General features: G+C 32.8%; 1 protein-coding gene across 8 annotated transcripts in view; it reads left to right on the forward strand.

Moving 5' to 3' along the window:
* ZMYM2 (zinc finger MYM-type containing 2) overlaps window positions 1–13,894 on the forward strand; it is a 78,511-nt gene that overhangs the window by 12,400 nt on the left and 52,217 nt on the right. For all 8 annotated transcript variants that reach the window (XM_087937137.1, XM_087937140.1, XM_026708885.2 and 5 more), the window contains 3 exons: window positions 5,970–6,255; window positions 7,601–7,766; window positions 8,997–9,209. In XM_087937137.1, coding sequence (XP_087793263.1) covers window positions 5,970–6,255; window positions 7,601–7,766; window positions 8,997–9,209 — 665 coding nt within the window. The remainder of the gene's footprint in view (window positions 1–5,969; window positions 6,256–7,600; window positions 7,767–8,996; window positions 9,210–13,894) is intronic.

The raw sequence follows: 13,894 nt of genomic DNA on the forward strand, positions 1-13,894 counted from the left end.
CTTTATGTATATTTTTATCCTAAGACTTGAAAATTCTCATAAAGCCAATTATATTCTAAGTTCTTTTGAAACTTATTTTGGTTATTGTACTTTGTACTTTAAAACTTAAAGCAAATTGTACTTTGCTTTAAAACTTAATTTAAATCACACTTTTATAATAAAGGTGCTTTAACATTTATTGAGTACAATTATCCAGAACTTTGGGGCCTTTAAATGAATTCCTATCTTTTGGGGCTGATAAGCAAATTAAATATCTTGAGTATTGTAGATTCCTTTATAATAAGGCAATCATGAGGATGTAGACAGATGTTCCAATATTATGTTATATATGTTAAATATTGGAACTAATATATTCTATATTTGATGGGCTGTCACAGAAAAGAGTGGGACAACCTTTCCAAATCATCTGAAGACCAAACAAGGAACAATGGATGGAAACTGTTCAAGGAGAGATTCAACTTAGAAAGGAGAAATTTTCAGACAGAATGATCAACCAATAGAACAGTTTGCCTTTAGAAGTTGTGGGAGCTTCATCACTAGAAGGTTTCAAGAAGAGACTCGACAGCCACTTGTCAGAAATGGCATAGGGTCTCCTGCTTGAGCAGGGGATTGAACTAGATGACCTACAAGTCCCTTCCAACTCTTGTTATTCTAAGTCTTCTAAGAATGTCTACACTGTGCAGAAAGAGAAAGTGTGAAATTAAAAGTAATTTAAGATAGAATCTAAGAAAAAATTAGATGGATCCTAGTTGTGAAACAGAAAATCATTTAAACTCTTCTCTAAAAGTGAGCTTGAGAAAGATAAGCTTCTGAGAAATTGATTTAACACAGGAGCAGAACAGAAGCTGAACACCACGCACTAAATCCTGTATCTTCCCAAAGCATAAAAATAATGAATTTTTAATTTATTTTATTTCTTTGTTAAATTTTTTTGCCAATCATTTTGCCTGTCTTACAAAAACATACTCAAGACAAACATTACCACATGCAGATGGAATAGCAAAACCATTTATTTCCCAAGGGAGCACTTCCCAACACTTTTCCTCCCTTGCATCCCAAGATATGCTCATTGCTCCTACTTACATTTTTTGTGCTTTTACTGGCAACTCTCATTAGAAACTGTCTGGTATTCTTAAGAATGAAAGATTGCATTGGAGTCTGGCAACCTGTTTTGAAAACTTCTTTTTTTAGCTGGGTAATTTGAAATACAATCAATAACTATTATGCAGGCTATCCACTGTAAGATTAAGCTGAATATTCTCAGCATTTTTTCTATTTGAATAAGCACTAAATATATTTGGGGAAAATCTGTCAAGGCATAAGTTTGTTAATAAACTTAAAATGAAACCATACTTGTCTAGCTGTTTATATATAAAACTGACAGTGGCAATCATAGAGATTTGCTGAGCTCCAATAGCTTAACAGTTGCATGCAGTAGGATTGAGAAGTGGGAATTAGGGAATGTGCTCACTCAAATCAATCATTGAATTACTGTGCAATGGTAGCACAGTGTATTATGATACTTTGTAGTTTTACTTTTGAGTCTGTCTTTTAGATAATTAGGGGCTGTATACAAGTTTAATAATTTATTTGCATTATTTATAAGCCACCATTTAATAAAATTTCTTACTATTTATTACAAAAATTCTACATGGAAAGCCAAAGAAATTAATTCTTAAATTTATATGCTGCCCCTTCTGATGACTCGGTAGTTTACAGATAAAACAGTTTAAAACAAAGAACAATGCAAAAAAGAAGCAAGACAAAATGATGACAAACAAAACAAACCTGGCAAGAAAGAAGTATTCTGACACAGGCTTCTCCAAACATACTTAAAGACAAACTTATTTTAAAAGCAAAACCTATTTTATTGCAACACTTGGAATTACTTTCATTCCCAGCCAGAACTAATTATAAACAGTTCCCCAAAATAAGCACACACCTTTCAGTGCTGTGGAATGTTGACAAAAACAGAAGTATCCAATTATAACAGAAACCAACTGAAATACCTGAAAAAAACCAATCAGAGCTTCAATGAGGACTTGAAATCTATCGAACTACTTCGCTTCCTGCAAAACTTTCGTTTTTGAGGTCTGACTTTTATCCCTTATGGGAGGGGCAATCACCTCCCAGCCTTACTCCCAAGTCACCCCTTCTACTTCAGCTGCTCTCGCCTTCTAGCAGCTCTGCGCATATGCACACTGGGAGCAGGCTCCCCTGGGTCCTCTGCTTTGCTGCTGCCACTCCCAGATGGTCTTGGCCCCATCCCTTCATTGGATGCAGGACCCTTGTCCAAGTCCTCTCCAGACTCCCTGACTGGTCCCCTTTCTTCCTCACTGTCCGACTCTACTGCTGTCTGCACCGGCTCCTGGCAAACCACAACAAGAAGAGTCATTCCCTCCTAAAGCCTGAAGGGCCAGATAAGTTCCTTTGAAAAAGCAGTATTGCCTGTCAATTTTTTTTATTTTTTTTTGGGGGGGGGCTCATTTCAGGTATTTTATTATGTTAAAATAAAGCCTATTTATAAGGTAAGCTTTTATGTCATTTATCTGACATCTATAGCTTCATTTTGAGAAGACAAGTATATGATTGAAAATATTTGATTTTAAAAGATTTATAAGGAAACCAGTGGTGCTTGAAAAAATAATATTAGCTTAAGAAAAATTAATAAAAAGTTAATATTTCTTACATCCATGTACGAAGCATATCAATTATTCTATTTAATTAGTAATCTTGTTCACTAATGGCTGAATTTTGAGTATTTAACTATTCATACCTATTGGATTTTGATGTGCTTCCCGACAATTTCTACATTCCTTTGTGAGAGCTACATGTATTTTGATATAAATGTGTGTTAAATGCCTGCTGTGTATCTGATTCATTTCTGAAATATATTGAATCCCAGCTAGTATATTGATGTGGATTTCCCTGCTCTGTATCATAAGCTACCATTGTTGTTATCTGTTAGCATTTTCTCTTACCTGGGTTAATATCAGGCCTGGTTTTATATAGCAAGATTAGAATCCATATCATGCAACTACGGATCATGAAACCTTACTTGTCTCAAAAGAACAAAGATCCAAGTAAAAAGAAGAAAATTGGAACTTCCTACCAGAATTAATTAAAAATACCACATAAAAATAAATCATTGGAGCACTTCTCAAAGGTGTGGAAATAACAGTGTCATGTTTTAATGACTCTGCACCTAAAGTAGTTGTAGCTACGTTCTCAAAGTAGCTCTTGATAATGCTTTGATTAGGGTTGCTTTGCAGACCCTAATAGTGCATTTACAGGGTTGCAATGAAGGTTCCAGCTAATTTTTGAGCTTGATGCTGTTTTCCATCAGGGGTTCTAGGTCATATACTTTCTCCTCGAATGCATTTCCCATCAGTAGGATCTTGGCTTTGAGTGTCACGGTTCCAAGCCCTGAATTGCAAGGGAAGAGACCAAAACACTCCAGCTAGAGTCACTATCACCTTTATCAGTAACAGTCTCGGTGCAGAGTAAAATGAATTGAAATTAGTGCTACAGCTTTCCGTACTCCTGTCCTGCCCCTTGCAGGGAATTCCTCTTCCTCATTCCATTCATGGCCCCAGCTGTTCCACGTTGGGCTCAATCACCGCTGTTTCCTGCTTTGCCATTGCGTCCTTGCACATACCTCCTGAGCCTTTCCCACTGCTTCTGTGGCTGCTGCTCCTCCCCTCCTGCGTGTGGCAGTACTCCTGGCCTTGATAGTCGCCAATTCGGAGGTTGACATTGAGCAAACATTTGCCACTTTCCTCATTTTCAGTATGATGGAAGTAAGCATGAAGAAAGCATTATAAGGTCAGAATAATGATGATGCCAGGAATTATTGGGGATAGAGGCTGGATGTTAAGTTTTGCATGTGCATAAAACAGAGACCTCAGTGTTCCAAAAATTGTAGATATGTGATATCATTCACTTTGCCTAATGGGTTCATGTCTATAGTTATCAATTTCAGATACCTGAAACCCCAGGGGGGAAAATGCAGTTTTCACACCTGTACTATTTTTCCAGTGCATTCACATATAAACTTTCCAATATTTTATGAGCATCACTAGCTTTTAAGTAACATTCTTCAGGACAGGTATATGATATCTGCATTACTTTTTGCATGATTGATGGTTTTCAAATACAGTAAGATGTGATGTTACTGAGTTGATCATTACTAAAGGTTAAAAACATGAAAATACAAGTATTTTTGCCACATGAATAGAATTTGACTGCAGTATCAAGAAAGTGTAATACTGAATACAAGAACTGCAATTACTGCAATGTAACCAATGGTAGAAAATGTTGCCGAAGCAATGTTTTAATAGAAGATAAAAATAAATTTGAAAGCTACAGATTGGACAATAAAAGGATATGTATCAAATAGACTGTGTTCTAGCTCACACAACAAAACTGTACCAATTGAAATGTTTTGCCTAAATGTTTCAAGTTGGTTGTGTTCTGTTAGAAAAGCTCAAGTGTTTCGTCAGAATAGAGCTGGAAATGTTTTGAGTCTCCTGGTCATCAGTGAGAACTTCAGATCAGCTTCCATTCAATAGTTTCTTATTTCAGATAAGCAAGGTGGTGTAGTTTATGTAAATGCTGCTTATTAACCAGATTGTAAAAAGTAATAGTCAACAATATGATAGTAAAATATTTTTGGAAAATTGCAATGAATCCCCTAAGAGAAAATAAGTCTGTTGTCATCAAAGTTTTCCAAAGTTATCTCCAAAGTGCCTTCAACCAAAAGAAGAGACCTTTTAAATTACTTCACATTTTTATACCCATATTCTTTGGGTATATTTATTTATTTGATAAATTTATATGCCATCCATCTCATTTTTGAAAAGTAAATATATAGGCCAAAAAGAAGTTTAGCTTATTATAGGCGTTGGATTTTTTGTTTTTATTTTTGTTGTTTTGTTATCTGTTAGAGGAAAGCCCAACAAAAGAAATTATTTCCATTTTCCTGATGTTTTTGCTTGCATATACTAATAGCTGATAGTTTAAAAAAAAAAGGAGTTAATGTGAGAGCATACACAGTGTAAATGCGTATATCAACACTAAAAAAACTCTCAAGAAAAGCAAGATTCATTATATATGTACCATCTCAATGGTAATAATACTGTGTTACTTGAGTCACATAAACGAGAATGAAATTAACACGTTAACATCTGAACTGCAGTTGCAGAGATATAAAAAATATACTTCAAGTCAAAAGGTTTTCCCAAAAGTAGGTAGCTTTTTGAATAGCTGAATCATAGAAAGTATGTTCAAGTTAAAATAAAGTAACAATCATTTGATTTATTGTTTAAAATCCTCTTCCTGCTACTGGAGGTAAGTATTCATTACTTGTATATAATAACACAATGTAAACAATATAAGATGCTTTTCAGATAACTGAATTATTCCTATACAGATTTGTAAAATGTGGTAAGACAATAGGGGAGTAGACAAACTTGAAACTTCTTGGGAAATTGACAGCCCTTATTTCAATAATTGAAATTAAAATGTAAAGCTTTCTCCTTTTTCTTAAACTAAGGCTTGGAGGATGTTTGTTTTACATGACCAATAAATCATTTCCATGTTGCCCTTATTTTCTCAGGCCATTGTCAAAAATAATCATTGTTTAACTTGCTTTGTAGTATCATGTTAAATTTGGACAAGAACCTTACATAGGAACAATTCCTATTTTAAAAGTTTTTGAAATGTTCATTTAAATAATACGCTTAAAGTTACCGTGGTTTATAATCTTCTATTGCAGTTTCTGTATTTTTATAAAAAATAGGACTATAGAGATTATTGCAATTCAATTCACTATTAACAACAGTTAACAATTTCTGTAGTTTTTACTTGCACTAGGCAATGCAATACTGTGCTTTACTGTCAGATTAATGCCAGCCCATTGCCATTGTAAACTTCTTAAAGCTGTTAACTTCATTTTGTATATTTTAAAGATTCCTGGATATCTCAGTCAGCTTCATTTCCAAGAAATCAGAAGCAACCAGGTGTAGATTCCCTATCTCCTGTGGCATCTCTTCCCAAACAAGTCTTCCAACCACCTGCACAACAGCAGCCTTCAAAGCAGGTTAAAGTTACATGTGCTAACTGCAAAAAGCCTTTGCAAAAGGGCCAGACTGCATATCAGCGGAAAGGATCTGTTCACCTTTTTTGCTCTACGACTTGCCTTTCATCATTTTCACATAAACCAGCTCCAAAGAAACTCTGTGTTATGTGCAAAAAGTAAGGATATTTCATTTGTTAAAACTATAGTCCTGTTAATTGTTCTAATAACTTCATGAATTCAATTTTATTATTTAAGAAACAAATGAGATACTTTTCTTTATGTTCTTTCATCAGTTGTTTGCATAATAATGTAGTCCTGGGCAAATATTAATTATTAAGGAGAGCAGGCTTAGTTAAGTTTGTTATTGGCTAGTAATAATTTACTATGATTGCTATTGTCTGTTCTGACATTTGGTGAGAATTAAAATTAATAGTGAATGTAGACATAGCTCTAATTTATAGGTGCATAAGCTAAATTTTAAAAAATGAAGAAAAAAGTCACATTTTCTAAATGGAAATTGGTTTGCATAATGATAGAAGTAACCCAGGTTTTCCGTGATAAATATCTACAGTAAACTAGTAGTCATATTGGAAGTTATTTTATTTATTTTATTTCTATAGCTACATCTATCAATAAGTGATATATTAAGATTTATTCTAATTTAAAATTCTGCTTTTTTGTAATAATTCTATCCATGATGCATTCAGATATTTTTTTAAAAAAAGACTAAATGGTTATAGAAAGTTGAGTTTCATACAAGCTTATTATAGCTGTTCAATTTTTGACCTTTATTTAATACATGTAAATAGAAAAGCAAGATCTTTTGATTTTTGGTGTTTGTCAGCAATAAATAGGAAAAGCATAATGGAATAATTTTGTTTGTAATGGCATTTATTAGATCATCATTTTTATCTCTTAATTTATCTCCATTGTTTTTTGGTTACTAATTAAAGGTAATAAGTATATTATTTGTAAAACATTGTGAAATAAAAAACTGGCTGAAAGAACACATTCCTTTTCCAATGTCTATCTAAAAAGCAATATCGTTTTTGATGTCAGTCATAATTGAGAATTCCATCACTTAAAGAGCTGGTAATTTAAAGAGCTGGTAACAAAACATACCAAACTCTCATTGACAAGTCATTCCTTTTTATATATATACATATCAAAACATGATTAATAGCATAAAAGGGGATAAATAGGGGTTGGAGGAAGAAGGTTGTTGGAGTTATATCTTGTTACATCAGTACATTAAAAGTTTCATAAAAGCAGGATGATAGAAATTACTTTAGTTTTTGTTTGACCAACTATATTTATTTTCCTCTGTCATTTTTTGTAGCATTAGTTTTTCATTAAAAATAGAAACACGGACTCTTGTTAAGAAATTACACTATCTTCAGATGAGATTGAGTATTACATTCATAACAATCTGATAGACCAGGTTCTTTTTAAAGAACTGAAATTTCTGAGAATAAAAAACACACAATGGTCACTAAAGTACTGAATAATTTTGTTTTTCAGAGACATAACAACAATGAAAGGAACCATTGTTGCTCAGGTTGATTCAAGTGAATCTTTCCAGGAGTTTTGCAGTACATCATGTCTGTCTTTCTATGAAGACAAACAGAATCCTTCAAAAGGAATCTTAAATAAGTCAAGATGCACTATCTGTGGTAAACTAACTGAGGTTTGTTTGCTATTTTTCAGTGATTCCCCCCATCCATTTTATTGGAGTTGCTTAAAATTTTATCAATATAATTATATTTTTGTTTACTTAAATTTTCATGGGTACTTACATGTATGGTATTCAGCTTTGTTTGGGTATTTTCCCACGTCATAGCTGTGCTTTTAAAGTTGTAGCAACATTTCGGCAGAATCTCATCTGCCATCATCAGGCTTCTGTATTGTGAAGCCTGATGATGGCAGATGAGATTCTGCCAAAACATTGCTACAACTTTAGAAGCACAACTATAATGACGTGGGAAAATACCCGAACAAAGCTGAATACCAATTATATTTTTGTTTAGAGAAAAACAGTGGTTTAGTAAAGGCTCCCTGCTAACTAGTTGAAATTTTATTTGATGTATCGTATTTCATCTCTTGACAAATACTCATACTAAGTAGAAGACATAAAAGTTCTATAATTGAATGAGTAAAGCACCATAGTGGCCTTTGGAAATTCTCCTGTAGACATCTACTAAGCCTTTCCCCTTCAGATTTGTTTTAATTTTTTTAAAATATTTCCTAATTGGAACATTTGAGCATGCAGTCCCAGCATGTGATACACACACGTACACACACACACACTGTATTCTCCTGTATCTGCAAGAATGTGTAGTCTATTTTTCAGAGAGAGGAATATCAGTTGTATATCAAAGCTGTGCTGCTGTCCAAAGAAAATAAACTGTTGTGGAGTAGGACTATTAGGACAAGTGGAGGTTGAGAAAGAGCAAATTAGCTTTATGTTTTAACATTGAAATTTAAGGGCATTCTTATATTTGTGTTGTTGTTTTTTTAAAAAAACCTCACTTTTGTTAACATCTGTGAACATAATTTTGTGTAACTTATAAATGCATTATCATGACTTAAATTTTTTAAAACCAATAATTACATGTCTATTTAATTTCTGTAGTGACTGACTATAGTGATGATAAAGCAGCATGTCCTTCGTGGTTATAATCTTTATACAGAAGGCTATAGAACTACCTCCGTTTTTAAAATAAGGAATTTTTCTGAATTGTTATATGATGTATTTTCTATACAGCTAAAATGCCTAACATCTATATTTTAAGTGGCAGTCTAACCTATTTCTGAAATGGCAGGTTCCAAGGTTGCTTAAACAATTAACCTAAAGTTATGCTTGAAATTCATAATTAAAATAAAACTATATTTTCATATAATTTTTTTTTGCTTTTAGATACGTCATGAAGTTAGCTTTAAAAACATGACTCATAAGTTGTGTAGTGATCACTGCTTCAATCGATACCGAATGGCAAATGGTTTAATCATGAATTGTTGTGAGCATTGTGGAGAATACCTTCCAAGTAAAGGTGCAGCAAACAATATTCTTATGGTTGATGGAGAGCCGAAAAGATTCTGTTGCCAAAGCTGTGTTAGTGAATATAAACAGGTAACTTCTACATTTATTTTTATGTAACACTTGTAAAGTAAAATCTTCAGTTAGATTGTATCATTACAGTCAAGAGTTGTGCTTTTTGTTGTCAATTTAGAAGCATGTTTGCTAAACTATGAAGGCAAAAAAAGAATATGTTGTGACTCTACTGATTGGAGTCGTATTTCCAAACGTTCTTTTCACTTGGATTTGTAAAATATTGTTTTGCTTTTTACAGTAAACTATGTTCGATAACATTCTGTTCACAGTAAATGAGGTTTCATTTTTTATCATAACCTAGAAGTTATGTGCTTCATTTTAGAAAGTCCCAGTTGTTTTGAAATGAATAAATAATAATAACTATTACCCTACAAGTTTTGTCTGCCTGCACAAGTGTCTCACCAAGGATCTTGAAAGTGAAATAGTAGTTGACTTTTTCCAGAGGCAATTATTATTTTGAATGTGTCCCCCTTTCTATGGATAGTTCATCTGTAACTATGAAGCAAAATTGCCACAACTAAATTTCTACAGCAGGCTCTGTTTAGACAACATAACCCATAATTTCCAATAATATAGGTGTACTTACACTCTTAGTGTTTTTGTTTTCTCAAGTTTAGGGTGATATATTTCTGTTTTTACATGGGGGGGGGAGGGGGGAATTAGTCTCAGTAACCTGAAGTTATTCCATCCAGTTTTTCCTGCTTCCCTGTATCCCAGTTCTTTTCAAAGTATTTTTGGATCTTCAGAAGATTGTTCTCTGGAAGCACAGATTCTTGGAGTTCAGGAAAGTTTCTGTAACAGAAACTTCCTTGTGCATTGAGTGTAACCTTTGAACTTTAGGCTAGTTCAATGTTTTTCAAGATACTTTTTAGAATATCCTATTTTAAATGACAGATTTTCTTTTTTTTTAATGAAAATTTTAGCTAGTCTTTTAAAGATACATTATAGTGAGTGAAAATACCCTAGAATTTCTGTTTTAATTTATCCTGTTCAAAATGTTGAGATGCTGCTTATATTTTTGATAATATGCAACCAGCACTTTTAGAAACATAACACAGGCCTTGTTGTTTTATTACACAGCAAAACAAAAGGGGCAAAATAGGTTATCCAAGATACTAAAAATGATAGGCATACAGAGAAGCCACGGAGAAACTTGGAGAAGCCTTGAATAAGATTTCATGAAGGAACCCAAAAGATACAAGAATAACATGCATTGCAGAAATTCCAAGTGAACATGAAATGTGGTTAAAAGATAACTCTGTATCTCAGTTTATTGTGACTTGTACATTTTTTTCACCTGTATAGATACTTCATGCTATTTTACCATATTATCCCATATGTTTTCAGAAGAGTGAGGTCATTTGATATGTGTAGAGGCCATTCTAAATTAGTATTTGAATCCTTGATATTTTTTTTTAACTTTGGGATCTATATTGGGAAGTTATATGGGATAGAATAACACATAAAACAGTTTATATATGTAAGTGATAGTGGGAGGAATGATTTTAGTATCTGTAAAATGGAAAGATAATAAATCATTGCATTCAGTTGTCATTAAGCACTCTTATAGTAACTTTTTCTGGTGTTTTTTGACTTCAGTGGATAATAATATATTTGACCATTGCAATGCAGTAGGGTTGTATGTCTTATAGTGAAATGTAGTAGGCTTACTTTCCTTTATTGTTGCTTATTCTCAGAAGCAATTATAATGAGTAAATTTTCTATATTTCACTGTAAGCAACTGTTGGATCTTACCATAAGAGAAAGTCATGAATTTCCATTGCGGTTAATATTTAGGCATGTAGTTGATTTTATATGCTTCTGACATGCCCCAGTAAAAGAAGCGAGCATTACAGTGTATGAATAATATTTTGTGGAGATACTTATATTCTTTTATCTCTCTATACATGAAAATCTGTTAGCTTCAAATAACTTAGTTTAGAAACATTTAATAAATCAATGGCTTTTTAGGCTAAACTTAAATTATCTTTATGTAGGATGTAGGATAAAATTTTAGTACCCTTAGATTTAGTATTTTGCATAAGAGTTTTAATAGCTGAAATTTAAATAAAAATATTAATTGCATAGGTGTTTGATTTAAAACTCAACATATCATTAGTTACAGTTAAGAACATTGTTTAAAGATGTTTAAATATTGAGAGGTTTTCAGTCTAATAGAATAACAGAGTGCCATTACAGGGCTAAATGATTGTTTCAAAAATTTGGGCTTTATCTTGAAAATTAGTTGAAATTTCTCCTAAATACAGTAAGCTATAAAAATGCTGATTTTGCCTTTTGCTTTTATAAAAGTTGTATTAAATAGCTGCACAAATATTTGATATTTATGTAGTAAGAAAAACTAGAACTGATACGATATTTGTTCCTACTTAATATTTGTTAATAAATACATTTTTACAAATTACTTTTTTTTGAAGTAATTGCTTGAGTTCCAACTCACTTTGGTCTTGTTCAGTTTCATTCTTGTTAGCTTTAAGAATAGCTTTCCAAACTACTGTTCTAGATTGTTTATTCTTTTTTGGACTATCAGCTTTTCTTGTAATATGATTGCCATGTGAGAAAAGTGCCCAGGTGTTTGCAAACTAAAGCATATTTCATTCTGTATGGTTATACAGGAATGTATAAGAAGTAAGGAAAGCACTGCTTTTTAGCCCGTGGGATTGTACACACTACATATCATTGACCATTTTCTCAATGACACTGTAGAGTTGTAGACCAAATAAGGCTTTTCTCTGTTTTTCCATGAAGCCATACTGAACTGCCAAAAGGAATTGAGTTTTTATTTAATTCTTCTGAGAAATGACCCTTAACATTTAGTATGGTCTCAAGGAACATCGTTATAGGCATCAGTCCACAAAGAGGAGTGTAAAATGAGACATTTAATAGGCCACCCACTTTAGAAATATGCATTCTGATAGCTGGCTGATTCCAGTTTTTGAGGGAGTCCTTTGTCACAATTATTGTTCACTGAATAAATGAGGGTATCGACTCTAGTTTAAGAATTTGGAAAGGGAAATAATTACTTATGGATAGTCCTCATTTAACATTGGAAATTTGGACCAGAATTTCCATTACTAAGTGATGTATGTAGTTGTAGGCGCAATGTCATGTGATGACATTCAATCATCATGGGTCATTAAGCAAGGGCATTGCCATTTGCAATCTCTGGCCATTTACTTGCTAGTAGGAAGCAGGGAAAGAAAGTTGCAAATGGCAGTTATGTGACTATGGGATGCTGCAACCTCATACAAGTAGTCCTTGACTTAAAACAGTTCATTTAGTGACTGTTCAAAGTTACAACAGCCCTGAAAAAGTGACTTATGACCGTTTTTCACACTTACAACTGTTGCAGCATACCCGTGGTCATGTAACAAAATTGGGATGCTTGGTAACTGACTCATTTAAGATGGTTGCTTTCTTGCAAGCAAAGTCAACGGGTAAGCCAGATTCACCTAACAACACCTAACAATGTTACTAATTTAAGAACTGCAGTGATTCACTTAACAACTGTGGCAAGAAAGGTAGTAAAAATGGGTAAAATTCACTTAACAAATATTTCACTTAGCAACAGAAATTTTGGACTCAATTGTGATCATAAATTGAGAACTACATGTAATTGCAAGCCAAGTACCTATTGCCAGGATCATAATCAAATAATGACAGGGACAAAGCAGCAATAATGAGTACATAGAGTGGTTGTAGGTACCACTTGTTCTCTGCAGTCATAAGTTTGAATGGTTTCTGAGTGAGTGGACATTAAGCGAGGACCACCTGAAAATATGTGATAACTTTTATGTTACTAGATTGTCTGCTTTAATATAGTAAATGAATGTCATATTTGGTATTGAGACATTAAATCCTGGATGTGATTTATTTTTAAAATGAACATCTAAAGTTACTATAGTAACAAATATATGTAAATGAAATTGCAAAGATTTATTTTAAATTTAATTATTAATTATTTAAAAGATAATGCTGTTATTTTAATAAATTGAAATAATACAAAGAACTTCCATTTACTATACGAGGACCTCAATTGGCCTTGTATTTTTATCTGAATTGACTATAGTGAAGCCAAAATGGCAGCAAAAATATTGGTTAATGTTAGGGCTAAATGTTTTCTTTAAGGCAAGATTTGAGTAGACAGGAAAAAAAATTGGCAGGTGTATTTTTGGTTATGTTGTCCTATTTTATCAGTGAAATTAGACTTATTAAGTATCCTTCCTATGAACAGTTTTAAAAGTCCAGGACAAAATCTAGGAATCTTTGAGAAAAGCAATATAGGCCCACTTACTTTTCTAGGTATTAATATTGGATACTGTAAGGAGTGAATTCCCTTAAAAATTGTGCTCAGCTCCTTTTTGGATTTTAGAACATTTCTTAGCCAGGTTTTGTTTAAATTAAAGTGGTTAAGTTTAACAATTTAATTAGTTGAATTTTTGAATTTTTTTAGAAACATACCATACTGTAGTACTTTTACAGTAAGCATCCTTTGAGTGCTTCTATCCCAAAGAGAGAATAAAACTGGTAAAAGTTTGTCTGACTATATATGTTGCCAATGTTAACATGGATAAACTTTGGGATGGAGAAAAGAAGAAGAAATGTGGAAATGATATTGAAACATTTTTGTATGCTATTTATTTTATTCATTATTTGAATTTTGTAGCTCCTCCAAAACCTCTGGA

The sequence above is a fragment of the Pseudonaja textilis genome, chromosome 7, assembly GCF_049901715.1.
Source record: "Pseudonaja textilis isolate UNSWEBS1 chromosome 7, rPseTex1.2, whole genome shotgun sequence".
NCBI lineage: Eukaryota > Metazoa > Chordata > Lepidosauria > Squamata > Elapidae > Pseudonaja > Pseudonaja textilis.